The sequence below is a fragment of the Spermophilus citellus genome (genome assembly GCF_964194105.1).
Source record: "Spermophilus citellus genome assembly, chromosome: 17".
Lineage (NCBI taxonomy): Eukaryota > Metazoa > Chordata > Mammalia > Rodentia > Sciuridae > Spermophilus > Spermophilus citellus.
In genome coordinates, this window is record NC_138199.1 from 62,174,262 (window position 1) to 62,198,658 (window position 24,397).

The 24,397-nt window shown below is 37.4% G+C and overlaps 1 protein-coding gene across 1 annotated transcript in view; it reads left to right on the forward strand.

Moving 5' to 3' along the window:
- The window catches only part of EFCAB3 (EF-hand calcium binding domain 3), a gene marked incomplete at its 3' end in the record, with an annotated part of 59,319 nt that overhangs the window by 2,218 nt on the left and 32,704 nt on the right, over window positions 1-24,397 (forward strand). The window contains exons 2-5 of the mRNA XM_081272018.1: window positions 7,619-7,672; window positions 8,921-9,025; window positions 12,643-12,696; window positions 22,781-22,868. Of these exons, the coding sequence (XP_081128144.1) occupies window positions 7,619-7,672; window positions 8,921-9,025; window positions 12,643-12,696; window positions 22,781-22,868 (301 nt within the window). The remainder of the gene's footprint in view (window positions 1-7,618; window positions 7,673-8,920; window positions 9,026-12,642; window positions 12,697-22,780; window positions 22,869-24,397) is intronic.

Consider the following 24,397-nt stretch of genomic DNA (forward strand, 5'->3'; position numbering starts at 1 on the left):
GTAGCATATAGTATTTCTTTGTACTGAATCACCATCCCTGTTCTGCCATGAACTTGCTGACAAATAATTCGACCCTACTTAATCTTACTTCCTTCATACATAAAAAAGGGGAGTTGAACTTAATGGTTCTCTTCTTAATGGTCACTTCTTGCCTCTGAAATTAATATAGATTGCCGGGTTTCTGTTCTCGCGACTAAAAGGCTCAGGGGTCACTCTAGTTAAACTGGGCTAACTGGGCTGCACGAAATAACCACACAAGAGACACAAATACCTTTTCTTTGGGGTCGCTGTGACGGCTCCTCTGACTTTAAGGGTCTGCAGAAAGAGAGAGAGCGAGAGCATGCACTGACCCCTTTTATTGAGGAGAAGCTATTCAAATGAGGCAAGGGGTCAGGTTTCAGAGGGCTGAGTCTATCTTCATGATGTCCACTGTCAGCAGGTTGACTGACACCTGGGTAGGCCACACCCAAGGGCACAGTAAGAGGAGGGGACACAAGGCACTTCCATGGAAGATTCTATCCTAAATGGGGCAAGGGGTTATATTACAAAGGAACAGGTGAGCACAGCTTCACCCATGGGGCTGTAACAAGACACACCCATTTCTGTGACTGAGCACCTCAGCACCCAGCTGGGGAGTGTAACTCAGTCACCCGTAAGGTTGGCCTCCCACAATAGATAATACATGTAAAATGCCCAGTGCAGTCCAGAATATTCAGTAAATGTTAATAATGATGAGAAAGATATAAAAGATATTGAAGAACAGAGAAAGAAGAAAGGGAAATTCCATGATCTATGAACAAATTTTGCCTACTATGAAAATATAAGTTCTAACAGAGATAATGTTTATTAATTATAACTTTTTATAAATAAGACAAGACACAATTTAGGACATTTTACAAGAAACATAGTATTAAGGGGCTTAGTGGCACACACTTGTAATCCCAGCAGCTCAGAAAGCTGAGAGAGTAGGATTGCAGTTTCAAGACCAGCCTCAGCAACTTAGCAAGGCCCTAAGAACTTAGTGTGATCCTGTCTCAAAATAAAAAACAAAAAGGTCTGGGGATATAGCTGAGTGGAAATTGTCCCTGGATTAACTCCTCCTGTTCTTTTTCTCAGAAATTTCAGTACCTTCCATATACATATGGGGCTTTCAACTTTACTGTTCTAGGGACCCCTATGAAAATCTAATGAATAAAACACTTGAGTATAATGTTTCAAAATGCATAAAATAAAATACATAAGATTATAAAAAACATTAAAATACAGTTTATCAAAACATTTAAAATGTAATTGTTAGCACTTGTTAAAACATTTAACAAGTTCTAGTTGCAGGTCAAATAATTCTTAGAATCTTAAAGTATTGATGAGTATAAACATCATTTCAACATATTTGCAATAATGATACTATGATATAAAAGTGTCAGTGATTTACATTAGTAACAAAGTACAGGTTCTGCTACTACTACCATGGCTTGATGTCTAAATTAATAATTGAAGAAAATGATGCTAAATTCAAGTTCAGAATTAATGAAAATAAAGATGGATTTTTTCCCATTCAAGTTCAAGGACTTCCAGAATTCCCTCAAAATAGAGTAAGGACCCCAGGTTAAGAACTAATGTAGGTCATCTATACTTCCTATTACTTACTGTTAGGTAGGTGGCGGAGACTTAGAACAAAGCAGCCCGAGCAGGAAAGGAACATCAATCAGGTGCCGACGGAAACATCTGTCAATCAGCAGGACCCCCTGGCCAATCCTGGAGTTCAGCCAGCTCCCCTGACCAACTCCAGCAGGATAAGGGACCCTAAAAATCCCCTTTCCTGTCCAAGCCCTTCCCTTCCTGCCGTGAGCCCCATAAAAGTCCAGTACAGTAGAGCTCCCATGAGGTTTCTCCTCTGTCCACTCTGTGGGTCTGATAGAGTTCCGACTGGGAGTGATATCTCAATAAAGCCTTGTTCCAAGGCCTTTTTAAATCTGCCTCCTTTGGTTGCTACCCGCCTCGCCTGATCTGACACTTACCTCATTAATTTCAATCATCTTTTCCTCCCTTATATCTTTAACTTCCACTTGCATGGTAATGACCTAGACCTTGTCCTCACCTATTACTTTATCACCTCCAAAATCTCTTTTACATACCCACTCTCTACATCCTCCCAGTTCACTTCCTGTGCAGACATTTCTACCATAACATGATAGCAACTCCTAAAAATCTCTCATTCTATAAGTCTCTCCACTGAAATAATTAAGCTTATGGGGAAGAAATCCTGCAACTACATTCAAAAGTTTATGCCACATGGTAACCGTAGCACTAACAAAAGTAGCAATTGATATTCTCTGAGGAAGTTTGAACAGCACAAGCAAATAGCCCAGAATGGCAATTTAAAAATGCATGTAGCTGGGTGCAGTGGTACACACCTGTAATCCAGTGATTTGGGAGGCTGAGGTAGGAAGATTGAAGGTTCAAGGTGGCTTCAGCAATTTAGTGAGATCCTATCTCAAAAATAAAAAATAAAAAGGTCTGGGGATGCACCTCATTGATCAAGCACCTCTGGGTTGAATCACTAGTACCCCCAAAAAAGTTTGTATAAACATATACACCCTTAAAAAATGTTGAAAAGCTTGCTTACCACTCTTAGATAATGTAGATGAAGCAGAACTCAGCCAAGTGAACCTGATTCCCCAACCCCTACATCACTAGCACTTATTTTTTTTGTTTATTTTATTAAAATAAAATAGTCTTGTCTCCTGCTGTGACCAACCCAGGATGTATTTTCTTGCTGAAGTTTATAATCCTACTTCTCTTAATTAGGAAAAATTATGAATGAATCCACACACTTTCCACATTACTATGACACTGTTCCATTTACCTATTGAATATGATACTACATATCATAGTGTTCATGAAATGTACTACAGCAGAACAGAGAACAGAACACCAACCCCAGCTTCTCTCTAGCCACTATGACCCATTGTTCAACAACCCTTCACCACCGTGTCTTCATTGCCTTTCTTCCTCAAATTAGATTCCATGCTTAACATCATATAACTTCACAAACTCTCAAAACTTTCAAACTTGCTTGGCAAAGCCCCAGCAGTCTCCTTACTCTGTGCTTACCCTTGAACAGGTTAACATTGCTAGAGAAAATTTTAAAACCATGCTGGTAGAACTCACTTTAGGCTGGGCATGGTGGCACACACCTGTAATCCCTGCATCCTGGGAGGCTGAGGCAGGAAGATCGCAAAGCCAGCTTCAGCAAATTAGCAAGGCCCTAAGCAACTTAGTGAGACCCTTTCTCAAAATAAAAAAAATAAAAAGAGCTGGGGTGTGGCTCAGTGGTTAAGCACCTCTGCGTTCAATCCCCTGTACCAAAAAAAATAAATAAATAAAATAAAATAACCACTTCATATAATGGCCACAGATTTCAAGCCACCCTTAACACTGCCAAGGGATATACTACTAAATGTTCTAAATAAATTCACTTTCTTACTCTCAGAGACATCCCTACATCTTTTCTGTTCAAATTTCCAATAAATCCTCACCTCCACTCTCAGACTTCATAGAGAAACTAGATACAGTTAGGTGAAAATTTCCTCATTCTTCTACCTCCATTTCTGTGAGCCTACCTGTATCCCTGCCCATACACCCTGTCTTTTGTCTTGCTATAAAAGGAAAAGATTTACTGCTCCCATTGTGGGTCAACCTTTCTACTTGTGCTCTAGAACCCATTCCTCTTGTCTTCTCAAAGACTTTATACTCATAGAATATTCCCCCTTTTCTCGGGCATCACTGATTTCTCCCCCTCTGCTGTAGTTCTCTAGATATTTCCATTGACTGCAGATATGCTTTTCTATCACACTTGCCCCCTATCAGCCATTGCTCCTCTTAGTTCCTGTCCACAAGAGAGTTGTTTTTAAAAAGCTGCCATTACTCACTGTCTCCACTTCCTCACCTCCCACTCTTCAGCACGTTCTAATCAGGTTTTCGTCCCCACCACACCACTGAACCAGCTCTCAAAAAGGTCACCGAAGATGAGCTGGGGTTGTGACTCAGGGGTAGAGTGCTCATCTGGCATGCATGAGGCACTGGGTTTGATCTTCAGCATCGCATAAAAATAAAAAAAAGATATTGTGTCCACCTAAAAATAAAAAATAAAAAAAGATCACCGATGACCTACCTGCCTCTTGGCAAGATTAATAATTGACTGCCTGTTCTTATTTCATCTGACATCTTGGCAGCATTTGACTAAGTGGCTACCCTCTCTTTACTAAAACATTTTTTTCTTTGTACCTTCAAAGTCCTATATTCACCTGGCTTTCTTTTTTTTTTTTTCTTACTGACAGCTTCTTCTCCATTTTCTGATTCTTCCTCCCCTACAAGATCTCTAAATAATTAAATGCCCCAGGAATCAATCCATGGCTGCCTTTTTTTTTTCCTTTGTATGACTTTTAAAAAGCATCTTACTTTATTTTCCAGTTGTTAAAAAGATAAGCAAGTGTTGCTTTGTGTGCTTTAAATAAAATTTAACAAATGGCATGGGGATTTTTTTGTTCTTTTTAGTTATATATGACAGTAGAGTATATTTTGACATGTTTATACAGACATGGAATACATTTTATTCTAATTAGGGTCCCAGTCTTGTGATTGTACATGATGTGGAGATTCACTGTGGTATATTCATATATGTGCATAGAAAAGTTATGTCAGATTCATTCTACTGTCTTTTTTATTCCTGCCCTCTGTCCCTTCCCTTCATTCCCCTTTATCTAATGAAATTCTCTTCTTCCCCTCCACCACCCTTATTATGTGTTAGCATCCACATATCAAAGAGAACATTTGGCCTTTGGTTTTATGGAATTGGCTTATTTCACTTAGCATAAATCTCCAATTCCATCCATTTACTGGCAAAAGTCATAAAGTCATTCTTTTTTATGGTGGAATAATATTCCATTGTGTATACATACTGCATTTTCTTTATCCATTCATCTGTTGAAGGATACCTAGGTTGGTTCTGTAGCTTAGCTATTGTGATTTGAGCAGCTATAAATATTGATGTGGCTGTGTCACCATAGTATACTGATTTTAAGTCCTTTGGGTATATACCAAGAAGTGGGATAACTGGGTCAAATAGTGGTTCCATTCCAAGTTTTCTGAAGAATCTCCATAGAGCTTTCCAGAGTAGTCCCACTGTATAAGTGTGCTCTTTTCCCCACATCTGCGCCAACATTTATTGTTACATGTATTCTTGATTGTTGCCATTCTGACTAGAATGAAAAGGAATCTCAGTGTAGTTTTAATTTGTATTTTTCTAATTGATACAGATGTTGAACATTTTTACATACATTTGTGGCCCATTTGTATTTCGATTGTTAAGTGTCTGTTTAGGTCCTTTGCCCATTTATTGATTGGGTTATTTGGGGGGTTTTTTTTGGAGGGGGGGTTGTTGTTTTTTTTTGTTTTGTTTTTGTGTGTTAAATTTTTGGAGTTAATTATATATCCTGGATATTAATGCTCTATCTGGGGTACAGGTGGCAAAGATTTTCTCCCATTCTATAGGCTCTCTCTTCACATTCTTGTTTCCTTTGCTGAAAAGAAGCTTTTTAGTCTGATATCCTCCCATTTATTGATTCTTGATTTTACTTCTTATGCTTTAGAAGTCTTGTTGAGGAAGTCACTTCCTAAGCCAACATGATGAAGCGTTGGGCCTACATTTTCTTCTAGTAGTTGCCTAGGTCTTTGATCTACTTTGAGTTTATTGCAGGGTGAGAGATAGAGGTTAAGTTTCATTCTGCTACATATGGATTTCCAATTTTCCCAAACCTATTTGTTGAAAAGGCTATCTTTTCTCCAGTGTGTGTTTATGACATCTTTGTCTACCCTCTTCCTAGGAGATTGCATCCAGTCCTCTTGAGCCAGATAACTTTTCCAAACTGATCAAGTAAATATATTTCTCTAGCTCAATCTCCCTAAACCAGGAATGGCATATCAAACTAGCTATTTGGTATTTCCCCCTTGGATTTCTAAAAGGCACCACCTATTCAATTGCATTTACAATTCCCCAGGAAAGTCTCAAACCCTCCCCAGTGCCGTAAAGGCATGCATTCATCCTGTTGTTTAGTGAGTTTCATTTTTTAATTCTTTTTCCTGTATATCCCACATTCAAATCTAGACCCTACCTGAAAAACATATCCTGAAACTGTCTCCACTGCTGAAACCATAGCTTAAGCCACCTTTCTCTCCTTCCTGGTTTCAACCCCTCATACTGCAAGATTATTTTCCTGAAATAATCTTCTAAATCTCTCTCCATTTCCCCAGTTTCCTAATCCTGTACACAAAAGCCAGAGTAATAACTTTTGACAGTTGAATCAGGTCAAGTTACTCCCCTTGTTCAAAGCCTCCAATGACATTTCATTGCAACTGGAAAAAAATCAAACTTTGAATCTTAAAAATCAAACTTTAGGCTGAGTGCAGTGGCATACATTGTAATCCCAGTTTTGGGGGAGGCTGAGGCAGGAGAATTAAGGCCAGCCCAGGCAACTTAGCAAGAACTGCTTGATTTGGCCCCTTTCACACAGGCCTTCTTTCTGATTCTTCATCATAACAAACTCATTTCCATCTTAGGATATTGCACATACTCTTCTTGGAATATTCTTCCCATCATTCAGGCCTCAATCCAAATGGACTCTTCTCAGAGAGGCCTTCCCTGATCTGTCCATTTGATGCAATCCTATCTTTTATTATTCTTTATTACATTTTATTTTATTTTGCAGTATTGGGATTGAACTTAGAACAACTCTACCACTGAATACCTCCCTGGTTCCTTTTCTTTCTTTCTTTCTTTCCTTTTCTTTTTTTTTTTTTTTTTTTTTGAGTTTTACTAACAGGCTGGCCTCAAACTTGTGATCATCCTGCTTCAGTCTCCTGAGTAGCTGGGATTATAGGTGTATGCCTAGCAGCTATTTTATACCATCTTAACAGAGCCTCAAATTGTATTTTTTTTTTCTTTTTACATTTTGTTTTCTGCCTTCCTCACTAGATTGTACATTCCCTGAGAATAAGAATTTGGTCAACTTACTTATTTTTGTACCTTCAAGGCCTAACAAAGTGCAAAGAGCACATGGAAGCAACATAGAAGGTGCTCCGTAAATATGAAATAAAAATATGTAGGGTCAGGCTTATTTACCCTGTCTCCCTACATTTAACCATAATCAATCACTTGTTTTTAGACAATTCTGGTGGTCTCTAAATAAAGAAAAAAGGAAGATACAATAATGATTCATATTTATGAGGATATAGCTTAATGGTAGAGCACTTGCCTAGCAAGTGTGAGGCCCTGGGTTCAATCCCTCATACTGCAAGATGATGATGACGATGATGATGATGATGATGATGATGATGATGATGATGATGATAATGATTCATTATAGACTAAAAGAATTTTTTTTAAGATAACACTAATATCCCTGAGGATAGGCCCATAAAATTCTGAGGAAAATTACAAAAAAGATCAATGAATTCTTCTGATCTTTGTAATTTCAAAACTTAAAACAGATCAAATTTTGTGAGTTTCAGTAACATCAGCTTATCTGAGTCTTAAGAATATATTTCCCTTGCTTTACAGATAATGGAACAGTTGATCTGAATGATCTGATGGATACAGTCAGTTATGTCAAGGGTGAGTTTCCAGCTATGATAGAAAAAAATCTTATAAATGGCATCTTAATACTTTGCAATTAATAGTGGAAAAAATATTTCCCATAACCTTTTGTATAACTTATGTTCCATTTTTGTGGATGCTGCTGAACTGAGAAAACAATTACAAATCTATATTTATATATTGATATCCATGATATTCTCTGAAATTTTCTCCAAAGAGTTCAATGTCAAGAACCACAAAACTTCTTGTACCCTTTTCCTCACTAGAAATTCATCCTATGGAATTAATTTTATTGAGTAAAAGAAAAAAAAAAACTTTGCCCAAAGACTTTCATTCTCATATTAGTAAGAATATTTAAAAAGGTTAGAAATATCCAACAATATGGGAATTACTATATAAGCCATGGTATTCGGTTTAATGGGGTAGAATTGTGTTGAAATGCCAACTGTGAAAATTATATGGCAGCCTGGAAATATGTTTATAAAGGAATAGTTTTAGGTTGGAAAAACAAAATACAAAATTGTACACATATTAAATTTTCACATTACAAAAATACAATCTTATTCTCAAGACCAGAATGGGGTATTAACAACTAAAAAAAATTATGATAGGGTAGTAGAATTATATTTTCCCCTTTTACATTATGATATTTTCTTTACTGTTATTACATTATTTATATAATACATGAGAAAATAATGCATTCTGATTGTATTGAGATTAATAAAATTCCTGGAATACATAGTGCCCAGAGAAGCAAACTATAGGCAAATATATTTTTAAATAAATAAAATTTAAATTTTCAAAACTGATATGAATTGCTGGGTACAGTGGCACATACCTGTAGTATGGGAGGGTGAGGCAAGAGAATCACAAGTTTAAGGCCAGTTTGGCAACAAAGGCAACATAGGTAACATGGGCCACACTGGGAGACTTCATCTCAAAAAAATTATAAATAGGTGTATAGGAAAAAGTTCAGTATTTACATGGGATAAAGGGAAGGAAGAGAGTAAAACTAAATTTCTATAAGTAGCTTAACTTGGCAGGGATTTTGCAACAACATACCAGTCAATTCTTACCACCAAGTGTACTTTTCTTCTTTGTAGCCAATTTATGACCCTCTAAAACAGAATTAAAGACATAGGACCTTTTTCTGACTCTCCTATTAATTCTGGGTGCACGTGGGTGATGGTATATATAAACACAGTATTTTTTATCGTAATATTTGTTCCATAATATTTCTGCAACTCATTTCTCACCTTTTTTAAGGAGAGGTGATTGATGTCGAGAACTTAGACAACCTTTTAGCAAGTGAGGGGATTGAGCTCACCAAAGGAGAAATGAAGGATCTGATGCCTCTCTTGACATTTAATGGTGAGATGTGTGTGTGTGTGTGTGTGTGTGTGTGTGTATATAAAATTATATTTTCTTCCTAAAAGTACATTTTTGGTATCTTCTATAGAAGAGCCTCAAAATGATCCTTACTTTTACATCACCTAGTGCAGTGGTTCTCAAATTTGAATGTGCACATAAATCATCTCATCATCTTGTTAACATGCAGATTTTGATCCAGGTCCACTGTAGAACCTGAAGTTCTGCCTTTCTAATAAACTCCCAAGTGATGCCAGGGATGGTAGTTCACAGACCACATTTTGCCTATTAAGGATCTAAAAGGTGAAGAAAAGAGATAATATATTAAGGTTTTGCCTGGACTTTTATTTTCTAAAATCATAAGTACAACCAATATGCTAATTTTTCCCCTAAGGGAATGATTCCAGTCCAAAAAAAGAAGGGAAAGTAATAAAGTGGTTGACATAAGAAAATAAAAATGAGCTGGGCATGGTGGCACATACCTGTAATCCCAGTGACTTGGGAGGCTGAAGCAGGAGAATCACAAATTCCAAGCCAGGGACTGGGGATGTGCCTCAGTGATTAAGCACCTCTGGGTCCAATCCCTGGTACAAAAGAAAAGAAAAATGAGTATTAGAGAGGGACATACAGGAGGAAGAGGAGTTTGGGGTTGGTTGATTTTTTTATTTGTTTATTGAGATTTTTAATATTGTTTATTGAGTCTAGTTACATGGCTAACCCACTGGCTCTTATATTATATAACTACATTTTTACTTCTACCACTTTCTTGTTGTTCCAATACAAAATAAAAAATTATCTAAGATACCAGGCACAATGGTGTATGCCTGTAATCCCTGCAACTCAGGAAGCTGAAATAGGAGAATCACAAGTTTAAGGCTAGCCTTAACAACTTAGCAAGACCCTGTCTCAAAATAAAATATAAAAAGAACTTGGGATACAGCTCAGTGGTAAGGCACCCCTAGATTCGATCCCCAGTACCAATAAATAAATAGAAAGATAAATCAATCAATTCACCGATCCATCCATCCCCTGGTCAGAAGTCAACTCTCCCTTCTCTAAACTACTTCCCCTCCCCTGAGTTACTGGAGTTGAACCCAGGATCTCATGCATGGTAGGTAGACACTACTACTGAGCTATACTTCCGCCTCCCTTCTCTGAACTCTTATAGGGTTTTATCAGTTCTTCTCATTAGAAACTCAGAATATTCAGCCTTATACTTTGAATTATTTTGTATATGCTTCTAGCTCCTTGAGAACAGGAAAAACAATCTCTGATATTTCTGGATTATCTACTCTTTCTAAAAAATTCCTCCTGTGTTTCCTTTTTCAATTAATGGACATATATTCAACTGCTCAAGCCAAAATCTTAAGGCCTTATCTTTGCTTTCTCCTCTCTCAGTTTCTCACATTCATTCATCAAGTTCTGTTAATTCATGCTCATAAACATTTTTTGCCTACTTTTCTTGCCTACTTCCTGAATCCTAATACTGACCAATATTATCTCTTGCCTAATTGACTGTAGTGGCCTTTCTGTTAATCTCCCTGCTCCCAATCATGCCTTCATGCTTCTTTCCAATCCATTCTGCATCCAAGGTTATTTTGTTATTTTTTTTTGTTTTGTTTTTGGTACTAGAAATTGAACCCAGGGGTGCTTTATCAATGAGTTGCATCCCCAGCCCTTTTTATTTTGAGACAGAATCTCCCTAAATTGCCAAGGCTGGCTTTGAACTTGTGATCCTCCTTCCTCAGCCTCCCAAGTTGCTCCAAGTGTACACTGCCATGCTCAGCCCCAGGGTATTTTCTAAAACCTAAATATGATCATGCCACTATCATAGTTTTAAACCTTTCAAAGATGTTCCACTTGTCTCAAGGTCTTCGTGATAATACCACCGGCCTCCTTCCATTCCTCTGTGTGTGTTTAGCTTCAACCACACAGACCAAGTTGAAAGTTCCACAGATATCTTGTACCCCCCCTAGAAAACTATCCCCCACCCCCAAAGAAGGTGCATAAACCCTCCAATTTGCTGAGATGATATCATCCCTTGAATGGGGTAAACCAGGCATCAATCTTATTTTAGTAGATACTGAATCCTACCTTGGGTAAGTTAGGGGAATGTATGCTTATTCATTAATAGTTTGGGTTTCCTACTTTGAAAGAATCTTCAGTCTCTGCTTTGCATTCCTTCTACATGTTGCTGTAACTCAACAGGACACTGTCTAATCCCAACACTTCCTAACTCAATCCTGGATGGGTAGCTGATTTTACTGAAACTGCTTCAACTTGAGTAATCGATGCCTTACCCTTACAGATTCTACAACCATTCATAACTTCAGGGAATTTTTATTCATTTTCTGTTCCTCAAGCTCCAGCCTCACGTTTTGTTGCTGGGAAAGAACAAAGTGAAATATGGTTAGAGTTCTGAAAAAAAGTGAGGGAGAAAGAGGTGAATGCTGTTAAGTCTCAAGACAAAAGCATACAATATTTTGAAGAACTTAAAAATAAGTCTACTTGTCCTACAATGTGCCTGAAACTATCCCTCCTCCTCCTAGTCCTTTCCCCAGCTAGCCTGCCTTCCTCCCACAGTTTCCATCATCAAATTTACTCATTTCCACACATTTTTTAAAAATTACTTTCTTATCAGAATCCCCCCCCCCTCTCTCTCTCTCTCTCTCTCTTTCTTTGACAAATTCAAAACATGTATTTATAAAATGCTTAATCTGCCAAGTCAGGAGCCCAAGGTGTGGAGTGGAGTGGGGGTGGGCAGCTGCCCTCCATATCAGCAGAGCAGGACTACAGGAGTACAGCCCTCCCTCCCTTTCCTTTCTATTCAGACACCCAATGGGCCTCTGTACCCTCCTGGGATCATACAATCACAAAACAGGACCCTAGAGGTTTCTTGAGTCTCTGCTTACCAAGGAGGCTAAGTGCAACCCTACCAGCCCATCCCTGAGCAGAGTCCCCCAGATAGGACAGAGCAGGGAAAGGCTAGGCAGGGAAGGGCTGAGAAGGGCAGATGGGTACTGGAAGGGGCTGATGGTAGCAGATAGGTGTTGCCTTCTGCCTGCAGGTGGGGAGCACCCTGACTGGGTGGGCTGAGAAGGGCTCATCACCAGGCTGGGGTCCCCAGCTTTTTTGGTAATAAGTTGACATCAGAGTATAGCCAAAGAATACTGCTTCATGGGAAGCAGCTGGTGGTGAGAGCTATGGCCTGGCTCCTGGGGTCTGGGAGGAGCTGGGAGAAGGGACAGTGTGAAAGCAGAACAAGGGGCAGCAGTTTCAGGTTCCTGTACCTCAACACCCCCTTAGAATTCTTGATAGTGCCATCCAGGGTCCCTTTCTGTCCTCAGAATAAAAATTTTAAAAAGGGCTGGGACTGAGTGGCCTAGCATGCCTGAGGCCCTAGGTTCAATCCCCAGTACCTAATTTTTTTTAAAAAGACTAGAGATGTTTGTCTCCCTGAAAAAAGTTATCCTCTTTTTCATCACACTCACCTAAAGGAAAAATGATTCCAAATTCCAAAGCAAATTCATGGAGTAAGTTTCAGCCCACTGCTGCTTTTTATAACTTAACAGTTTTTATCAACTTTTATGAGTTTTTATATGAATCAAAATGTTTTGCAGGAAATGGGAAGGTTACCGTGAATTCAATAATGGAGGGCCTGAAGAAGTTTAGACGTGAGTGAAAATTCATGATACAACTTAAAATTGATAGTCTGATGCTATGTTTAATTTATATGTGTTTTCTAGATTACAAAAGTAAATATTAAAAATTTTTCTTTATTTAGAGAATGAATGAAAAAGGAAAATTTTAATAATTCTACCCTCCAATGATAATCCATAATTTTATCACCATAAACTTTCCCTTATACACTTCCCTTATGTGTTTATGTTCTGTGCTTGTATAGAAAAGAATGAATGCGAGTTTTGAACATTATGCTACGAAATTGGTAAGAGGAGGCCAAGTAAAGCTTGTCTTTGGCCCTCTTCTCATAGACACAGAACCTCAACCTGTGCTTTATTCTTAAGTAATTTTTATTTGCTCTCTATGCCTACATTTCCCAACAAGTATGACCAAAAAAAAATTGTGATATGTCTCCAAAAGTCTCATTGTGTTTCAAAAAAGAATTTAAGATTGATTTAAGGAACTTTATGTGAGTATACATAAAATGAATTTTAATAAGAAAATACAAACTTCAATTCTGGGTACCCATACTTATATTTTTCAAGTTAAAAAAAAATATTATTCAGAAAGACACACAAGTCGGGCATAGTAGCACAAACCTGTAATCCCAGATACTTGGACTAGACATAAGTACAATGATTTTTTCACACTTAAGTAACTTTTTCCCCAATTTCTAATGTATCATTTGTATTTCTAAGAAAAAAAAAGAGTATAGATTTCAGTTACCTGAGAATGATAACAGAAATACCTATATCAACATATGTACAACCTCAAGACCTGCTAATATTTCTGTCTTTTGATACTGAACATTCAGAACTCCTCCCAGACTTCAGAGGTACATGGATTACAAAGTTCTACTCGAGAATTTACAAAACTACACTTATAAGAGACATAGAGAACTCTAATATATACATTTAGAAAAAAAAATAAGTGTAAAAAATAAAGTCTGATTCTTGTCTGAAAAAGAAATTATCTATGTCACATTCTCAACCAGAATGCTACTACATGCAGTGTCTAAGAATGACATAGGGTACCTCTAGCAAACTACTCTCTAGGAAGGGAAAAGAATCAAACAATAGGGAGAAGAAAATGTGTGGGAGGAGAGATCAGACGAAGGGATATAAAAGGCATTTGATAGGTTTTTCTTAATTCTACAAACTATATGTGCTCATATTTGAATTAACCTTCCCTCAATAAAGAGGATATTTCTACTTTATGTGTACTACTTTCTGCGTGATATATTACCTTGTATAGCCTCCATAACCTAAAGGTATCACTAAACATTTTTCATGCTTTCATAACCTGCCACAAATTTTTCTTGTTTTTAAAATAGTACAGAGTTGGCTTCTCTGGCTAGACCAAACCAAACCAGATATAAGAAACCAGGCTGTTATGTCCATCATCTTTCTCCTAAGAGTTAATCTCATCATGTTTAAAAAACTACCTAACATTTTGAAGGGCAAAAAATGAATAAATGATAAATGAATAGTCTTGATTTCAATTCTGATTCTAGTGCTTTTAATTTTTTTGCTTTTGGAGTTTAATACATTAAGGAGGCAAAAGAAGAAATATGAATTAAGATAACTTCAACATTTTCTTCAGTTTCCCACTCTCTGGGGAGAAAATAAGATAAACTATACCCCTCCTATTTCACTTTCTGTAACTTCAGAAATTTATATGATCTTGACTCTTTTTTTAAATTTTTTTTTTTAGTTGTAGTTGGACACAATACCTTTATTTCACTTATTTATTTTTATGTGGTGCTGAGGATCAAACCCAGGGCCTTGCACGTGCTAGGCGAGCGCTCTACTGCTGAGCCACAACCCCAGCCCTGCCCCCCCATCTTGACTCTTAATCTTGTCTTTAAACAAAAAGAACAGTGTCTCTACAGAAGCTGATAAAAGCTCCCAGTTCTATTAAAGGTGAGTGTGAAACCTGATGTGAAGGCGTTGTGAAGACAGGGGTTAGTACTTTGATTTATAGCTTTTAATCCCACAGTTGTTTTCCCTAATGGTTTTGTTGGTTTCTACCCTCTGTCTACTAATCCATAGGTGATTGGACACGGTTAGTTCTCAAAAGTTTTTCTAAGTTCCTTTTGCCTTTTGCCATACGACACAGCATCATATTGATTATTAGGTTTCTTATATTGTTTTCTAGTGGCTTCACTTGCTACTTTTTTTTTAGCTTCTAATCACAGTGCAGTTTACAAAGTAGGTGTTCCTGGTTCTGCCATTAAAGAAACAAAACTTTAGTCTCTTTAGCAATAAAATGAAAAGGATGAATGTGGCTGATAATCTATTACTTCTCTTTTAGCTTTAAAAAATTCTAGGACTAGAGAGGTACTGGGGATTGAACCCTGTGGTGCTCTACACTGAGCTGCATTCCCACCCCTTTTTATTTTTTATTTTGAGGCAGAGTGTCACTAAGTCACTGAGGCTGGCCTTGCAGTCCTCCTGTGTCAGCCTCCTGGGTTTCTGGGACTACAGGCATGAGCCTGGCTGAGTCTACACTTAAATTTTTGTTTGATTTTTCAAATTTTTCCAAAGCATATTTGCAGAGATATTAAATTGTGAGGCTACTGTAATAACAATAGTTTCTGGATTATCTCAGTAATCTGTACAAATAAATGAGAATGTTTACATTCAATACAACTAACATAGTGTTTGACTGAATACATTCAAGAAGTAAAACAGAAGTTTGTTGGCTCTATTGAGAAACTGGCTTATAAGTTATGTCTAACCCCAGATCCTCCTACTTTTTTCACATTTAAAATGATAAAATTTTGATTATGTGCCTATTATGTGGATATCTTGACATAACCAAAAATTCATACACACTAGGATTTTGTCATTTAATGTTTTTTTAAAAATTATACGAAGAACACCTTTTTAGGTGGCTAAAGAGAGTAATAATGGGTATCAGTGAAAAGAGAAGGTTATATAAGAACAGGGCTATTTTACTACATTTAATATCTCTTAGTTTGAATGTGTAATAAATGACTTTAACCAGTGGTACCGCCCCTGACCAGCACAGGCAACTGAACTTAAGATCACTCGTGTGAATTTGCAGGGACACCAAATAAAACACAGACACAATTTCCCTTTACACAAGCTTCAGGACGGCTTCCCTGCTCTCCGCCTCAGGCTCCCCAAAAGGGAGAGCAAGAGAAAGTTAAGAGAGGCTGACGAGAGAGAAGGAGCACTTTTGGAAGTGAGCTTTTATTGGGGGGACTCTGTTCTTAGAAAGTTCTATCCAAAAAAGGGCAGAAGGGGCAGGACTACAAGGGATCGGTGAGTGTAACTCAACCCTAGGGGCACATCCCACAAAGAAGAACCCTTACTATCCGAGAGAGACCTTGCCCAAGCCACAGAGAATGCAGTGGTTGGTCAGAATCTGAGGCATCAGGACTGGAAGGGTGTGGTCATTCATTGTGGCTCTCCACATAGTGGTTTTATGCAATAATTAAATAAAATTTTCTGAAGATTAAACTGTGAAGTGTATCATCCCTCATCTAATTTTGTAATACAAAGTAACATCCTTCCTACTTTTCTTTATCTCATAATTTATTTTTCTGCATGGTACATGATCAAATAAGCTTAAACCAAAATGTGCAATAAAGTTGAGTCTTTAGATAGTATCTAGTACATTATTAAGAAAGGTTATTTCTTTTTTTTTATTGTTGGTCGTTCAAAACATTACATAGTTCTTAATATATCATATTTCACAGTTTGATTCAAGTGGGTTATGAACTCCCATTTTTACCCCATATACAGATTGCAGAGTCACATCAGTTACACTTCCATTGATTTACATATTGCCATTCTAGTGTCTGATGTATGAAAGACTTATACAATGAAAACTACAGAACCCTAAAGAGAGATATAGAAGAAGACCTTAGAAGATGGAAAAATATACCCTGTTCATGGATAGGCAGAACTAACATCATCAAAATGGCGATATTACCAAAAGTTCTCTATAAGTTCAATGCAATGCCAATCAAAATCCCAACAGCATTTCTTGTAGAAATAGATAAAACAATCATGAAATTCATATGGAATAATAAAAGACCCAGAATAGCAAAAACAATGCTAAGCAGGAAGTGTGAATCAGGCGGTATAGCGATACCAGACTTCAAACTATACTACAGAGCAATAGTAACAAAAACAGCATGGTACTGGTACCAAAACAGGCTGGTGGACCAATGGTACAGAATAGAGGACACAGTAACCAATCCAAAAAACTACAACTATCTTATATTTGATAAAGGGGCTAAAAGCATGCAATGGAGGAAGGATAGCATCTTCAACAAATGGTGCTGGGAAAACTGGAAATCCATTTGCATCAAAATGAAACTGAATCCCTTTCTCTCACCATGCACAAAAGTTAATTCAAAATGGATCAAGCAGCTTGATATTAAATCAGAGACACAGCGTCTGATAGAAGAAAAAGTTGGCTATGATCTACATACTGTGGGGTCGGGCTCCAAATTCCTCAATAGGACACCCATAGCACAAGAGTTAACAACTAGAATCAACAAATGGGACTTACTCAAACTAAAAAGTTTTTTCTCAGCAAAAGAAACAATAAGAGAGGTAAACAGGGAGCCTACATCCTGGGAACAAATCTTTACTCCACACACTTCAGATAGAGCCCTAATATCCAGAGTATACAAAGAACTCAAAAAATTAGACAATAAGATAACAAATAACCCAATCAACAAATGGGCCAAGGACCTGAACAGACACTTCTCAGAGGAGGACATACAATCAATTAATAAGTACATGAAAAAATGCTCACCATCGCTAGCAGTCAGAGAAATGCAAATCAAAACCACCCTAAGATACCATCTCACTCCAGTAAGATTGGCAGCCATTATGAAGTCCAACAACAACAAGTGCTGGAGAGGATGCGGGGAAAAGGGTACACTTGTTCATTGTTGGTGAGACTGCAAATTGGTGCAGCCAATTTGGAAAGCAGTATGGAGATTTCTTGGAAAGCTGGGAATGGAACCACCATTTGATCCAGCTATTCCCCTTCTCGGTCTATTCCCTAAAGACCTAATAAGAGCATGCTACAGGGACACTGCTACATCGATGTTCAAGAAAGGTTATTTCTATATTTTAAATGTTTTTGTTCATGTAGAAATCATCAGTTTAAATCTGTTTAAAAGACAGATGACTATATTTTAAATTTTGAGTATTAAATTCATAATGTCATTCTTACTGTTTTATCCTTACCATTTTGCAGTGTTTTTAGAAAATAGTAACTTACTAGCATTATTTTGTTGTTACTGTGTAAACATTGTAATAAATATTAAATTCTTAAAAAATAAAATAAAATTCTAGGATTAACTTGCAGCTGAAAGGAAACTATCAAAATGAAAATACAGTGTACAGAATGGGAAAAAATAGTTGGAAATTATATACTGACAAGGACTTAGTATCTAAAATATATAAAGATCCTTATAACTCAACAATAAAGAGACAAATACAGATATTTCCCCTTTTCCACAGTTGTATTTTCTGTAGCTCCAGTTGCCTATAGTCAATTGTAGTCCAAAGTATTAAATGGAAAATTCCAGAAATAAGCAAGGTGTAGTTGCACACACCTATAATCCCAGTAACTCCAGGATACTGATAAAGAAGGATCACAAGTTCAGTGCCAGCCTGGGAAACTTTGTGAGCTCCTGTCTCAAAATAAGTTTAAAAAGGGCTGGGGGTGGCCACATCAGGGTTTATAGAACCATAATTCACAACAGCTAAATTATGGAATCAACCCAGATACCTGTCAGTAGATTATTGAATAGATTAAGAAATTATCGTATACTATATACATAAGTATATATACATACACATGTATATATGTATATTGAATTTTTGGAATATATATACACAAAAGTTTGAAATTATGGCATTTGCTGGTAATTGGGTGAAAATGGGGAATCTCATGCATGCTAAGTAAAATAAACCAAATTCAGAAACTCAAAGCTCAAATGTTTTCTCTCATATGCAGAAGCTAGAATAAAATAAAGGAAAAGGGAAGGGAAGGATAAGGTAACATAAAGATAAAGGGAAGATCAGTACCGTGAAAGAAGGAAATTGAGAGACAGAATGGAGGGATGGGTAAGGAGAGATAATGGCAGAATGAATTTTTTAAAAATTATGTTATATGCATAAGTAAATATATGACAAGGAACTTCAGTTTTATGCAAAGGTAGAAAGAACCAATCAAATATAAATAAATAGATGAGTAGGAAGTCCAGTAGAGCAGAGGAAGAAAAATGGGACGGGGAGGAGGACAGAAGGGAAAAGGCAGGATAATGAACGAAATTGAATTCCATGCATGTGTGAGTTTGTCGGGATGAACCCAATTACTATGAATAACTATAAAGTTCTAATAAAAACAATTTTTAAATAAAAAAAGTACTCAAAACTAAAAAAGAAAAGAAAGAAAAGTAAGTTTAAGACCAGCCTCAGAAACTTATTCTTACTATGTCTCAAAATAAAAAAGTAAAAAAGGCTGGGATGTGGCTCAGTGGTTTAAGTACCCCTAGTTTAACCCCAGTATAAAAAAAAAAAGACTAATATCATATGATGCCACTTATATGAGATATCTAGAGTAGGTATGATAATTGCCAGGGGTTGGTAGAAGTGGGAAATGGGGAGATGTTATTTAATGAATATAAACTTTCAGTTTTTCAAGATGAAAACATTCCATAGATTGGTTGCACAACAAAGTGAATATACTTAATGATAGTAAGTCATACACTTAAAAATTGGTAAGATGGTAAATTCTATGTGATATGTATTCTACCACAGTTAAAGGTAAATCATAATTTTAAAATGTTACTTCTAGCTGAGTGCAGTAACACTCGCCTATAATACCAGGTACTTAGAAGGATGAGGCAGGAGGATCACTTCAGCCCAGGAATTTGAGGCCGTCTGGGAAATATGGTGATCCCTATCTCTAAAAACAAATATAAAATTTTACTTCTCACCAACCGCATCAGATAGGAACTGTCATTATCCCTATTTTAAATCTTGGTAGCCTTTAACATAGTGAGCCCTTAATAAAAATATTTGTTGAATTAATTTATAAATTAAACTTTCTCATTCTTTCCTTTTGTGTTCCTGACCAGAATGAGAGGCTTAGTGGCAGTGAAGCCTGGGGCACTTTTGAAAGCCCCACTCTATCACTAGCTAAACCTTGGGTGCCATTGGCTTTGTTTAGCCATAACAGACTAAAGACACTCCTGCTCTTGTGCTGGACAATTTACAATGCCACAAGACAAGTCAGATAATGAATACCAAGATTTCTGCTTAACACAATCTTTGCTTCAATTACTCTTTTTAAGTCATTTTTCCTACTAATATTAAAAACCACAGTCTATGAGGGTTTGATTTTCCCCCCTCTTTCTAGGCTTAAACAATGAAATGGTTTTTAATCACCATTCAGTCAAGGTACCTGGAAAAAAAATGTTTTACTCGAACAACTTTCAACTAACTAATGAAAATATATTAATACAATATTTAAAACTAAAAAACTTCCCCTTCCCTGAAATCTCAACAATGTCAAAATGTTCTGATTCTGTAGCTCACACTGTCACACACCCCAAGGGTGTGCTGAATGAACCACACTGAAAACACTAACTCTCTGTTAACACTCTAACACAGAAAGAAATTGGTGGCTCATTCTCCCCCTGGGCCTGAGACTGAGCATTGAATGAGGTCACAGTTGTATGATGGAACAAACCCTTTATTGGATTCTTCATCTGATTGAAGTCCCAAAGTAGTTAGTAGCCCAGCTTAAAAGTAGTAGATATCAGGATTTTTATGATTCTAGGCTGAGTCCTTTTTAAAAAAAAAAAAACAACTATTATCTCTATAAAAGATTGAAGATTCTTTTTTTAAGTAATGATTATTTTGAGCTATGAGGATGATTTCACAGCACCTTTCAAGTGCCTAAATTGTTGAGCATCTCCGGAGTTCCAGCTCTGTGGTAGGTTCCTAGATTCTGAACATATGTAATTGAGTGGTGTAGAAACAACTGCTTTCCAGGTTCTGAGGTGAAGACCTGGGAAAAATCAATTCTAACCCAACATTCAGAAACCTTTTCATAGTTTAAAATTAGTATTATTGTTTGTTATTCCTAAGTTAGGAACCCAGTTTACTTGTCAATGAACCACTTGATACACTCTATTGGAGCAATAAAAATAATAAAGGGAAAAGCCCTACCCCTAGCTCCTGGACCACAGGCCCTGTGTCTCAAATTATGCAGAAATGGAAAGGGAGGACTAGGGAGGCCATAGCAGTGAAGAGGCCATACAAGAGGATCTAAGGTAGCAAACAGCACTGTATTCCTTACCTGCTCCTACTTTTAAGAAAGAACAGTGAGTTCAAAAGAACCGACAGGGCAGTGATATGTGTTCCAGTAAAAAACCCTGGGAAAATGTACTTACTACCAGACAGATATCTAAAAACAGAAATAAGTAGGCAAATATTTTAGAAATGGTGTAAACATTTTATTCTTTGTCAATTATGCATGAAATGTTTTTGTTGCATAAATAAATTTTGTCTTTAAATAACTTCTTCCACATAGTTCTAAGATACTTTATCTGCATCAGTGTGACCCCATTTTTATTATTTACTATGTACAACTTGATGGTTTGAGATATATATATATATATATATTATATATATATCCACATTGTGAAATAGTTCTACCATCCAGCATTAATATATCCAATGCCTTACGTTACTGTTGGCAGAAGAGTAAGAACATTTAGGATGTGCTTTCTTAGCAAATTTCAAGTATACAGTACAGTGTTATTACCTATAGTCACCATGTTACAGCATCAGTACTCATTTTGTGTAACTGAAACTTTGTACCTCTTGACCAATATCTCATAGCCCCCTTCTCCCAGCATTATACTCTCTACTTTCATATAACTATGTTAGATTCCACATATAATTGAGAACATAACAGTATTTGTCTTTATGTAGCTGGTTTATTTCTCTTAATGTTTGTTTGTTTGGAACTGGGAATCGAACCCAGAGGGCTTTTACCACTGAAAGACATCCCCAGACCATTTTTTGTTTATTTTTTATTTTGTGACAGGTCTCACTGAGTTGCTTAGGGCCTCACTAACTTGCTGAGTTATCCTTGAGCATGCAATCCTTCTGCCTCAGCCTCCTGAGTCAGTTGGATTACAGATGTTCACCACTGCACCTGGTAACATTTTTTAAAAAATATTTTTGGTTGTAGTGGACACAATATCTTTATTTTATTTAGTTTTTTTATGTGGTGCCGAGAGTCGAACCCAGTGCCTCAAACATGCTAGGCAAGCACTCTACCACTAAGCCACAACCCCAGCCCAGCATTTATTTTTACACAGCATCAGAATGATAGTATTTGAAAGGGGAAGCAATGGCAAGAAATTTTGCTTAGAAATCTAGTGACATCAAAGGGACCCTTCCACATCCCTCCAACTTTGCACATAACTCTAGTACCATTCCTTAAAGCTCTAGATTTTTCAAATGCCAGGCCTTGAGCTAGGAAAGTTGCAATAGAATATATATAATATGTTCTACCACGCGGCCTGCGCAGTGGTTTCATTAATGAGGTTCTGGCATTAAGTTAGTTAGAAGAGATCAAAATAAAACACACAGACAGTACCTTATTTTACATTGCTAGGTCCGAGACGGCTCGCCTCCCTGTTTCCCTGCCTCCAGCCGCCCAGCAGGGCAGCGAGGATTACTCTGGGCTAGCAGGAGAGAGAGAGAGCGAACATGCCGGGGAGTAGCCTTTTATTTGGGGGGACAAGAGATTCAGGGGAGAATTCCATCCAATGAAGGTTGAGGGGGGGCTGCACTCCAAGGTCAGGGTCAGTGATTGGGTCTCCAGGGTCAGTGGTTACGCACACCCCCACACGGATGGGCTCTCTCATCAGGAAAGGGTCGGGATAACTCCGACACAGCCAGAGTGCCTCAGGCCCTTAACGGGAGTCACCCAATCACGTGTCAGAATGGCTCCCCACAATATGTGAGTTGATTCCTAATTATATCTTCTGAATTCCAGACGGAGTCACTGGCCAAATGGCAGTTTCAGAAGTTAATCCAAAACTTAAGCTGAATCCTTTAAAAGTACCTGGGTTCCACAGCAAGAGGTAGGTAATTAAAGTATTAATATGTAATAAATTATTAAGTGATGACTATATTAAATACCCATAGAGGCTATAACTAGACAAGTTAGAATGCTCTTCAAGTATCTGTTCTGTGGCAAATTTAGGTATAAAGCAAAATTTCTGAATTAAAGACAGAGATTATTTTGTTCTCTTTTTGAGATATTGGGGATTGAATGTTAAGCAAGCATTCTACCACTGAGCTACATCCTCAACCCCTTAAATCTCATTAAGTTACCCAGGTAGCCTCAAACTTATGATCCTATTCTATTAGCCTCCTGAGAAATTAGGATTACAGGTATGCATCACTGTGCCTGACAACCGAAAGATATGTGGAGGGAGTGTGAGATGGGGTGTTACTGGGGAGTGAACCCAGGGGTACTTTACCACTGAGATACATCCCCAGTCCTTTTTTTTTTTTTTCTGAATAGTGAAATAGGGCTTCATGAAGTTGCCAAGGCTGGCCTTGAACTTGAACTTGTGATCTTTCTGCCTCAGACCCTCCCAGTTGCTAGGATTACCATGCTTGATTGAGAAAGATTTTTTCTTATGAGAAGAAAAAGACAATTTTGGGGGGTGGGGGAGGTTCAGGGGATTTAACTCAGGGACACTTAACCACTGAGCCACATCCCCAGCACTTTTTTGTATTTCATTTAGAGACAGGGTCTCATTGAGTTGCTTAGGGCCTTGCTAAATTGCTAAGGCTGGCTTTGAACTTGCTGTCCTCCTGTGTCAGCCTCCTGAGCCACTGGGATTATAGGTATATGCCACTGTACTGGGCCAAATATTCTTTTAGACTGGAGAAACAGTTATCCTTCCTACTTTCCTAGATGAAAATCTATTTTCTGTTAGGACATAGAATGTCATAGAGGGATCGAGGAGTTATAAGTTATTCATTAAGGTATTTTGAGTGCCAATTTAAAGAATAAGTGTAAAACATCATGCCTGGCATGATGGCGCAGCCTGTAATCCCAGTGGCTTGGAAGGCTGAGACAGGGGGATCATGAGTTCAAAGCCAGCCTCAGCAACTTGGTGAGGCCCTGTTTCTAAATAAAAAATGTTTAAAAAGGACATCAGGATGTGGCTCAGTGGTTAAGCACCCCTGGGTTCAATCCCTGGTACCAAAAATAAATAAATAAAAAGATCATAAAGAAGAATTAACTCCTAAGCAAGTCAAAATATAGAGAAAAGAGTACACATTACAAATATAACCAGTAAAATGAGATCTGATAAAATAGGTTTTTCTGAGTCAGCTATTAACAAATTTCAATAAACATCCACCAATGACTAAAAATAAGAGAAGCAAAAATTTGTAATCCCAGTAGCTCAAGAAGCTGAGACAGGAGGATCAACAAGTTCAAAATTTAGCAAGGCCCCAATCAACTTACAAAGACCCTGTCCCAAAATAAAATAAAAAATAAAAATAAAAGGTTTGGTTAAGTGACCCTGGGTTCAATACCAGTACAAAAAAAATTTTATACTGCCTGGCATTCCACTTTCCTCTGGGTTCTTAA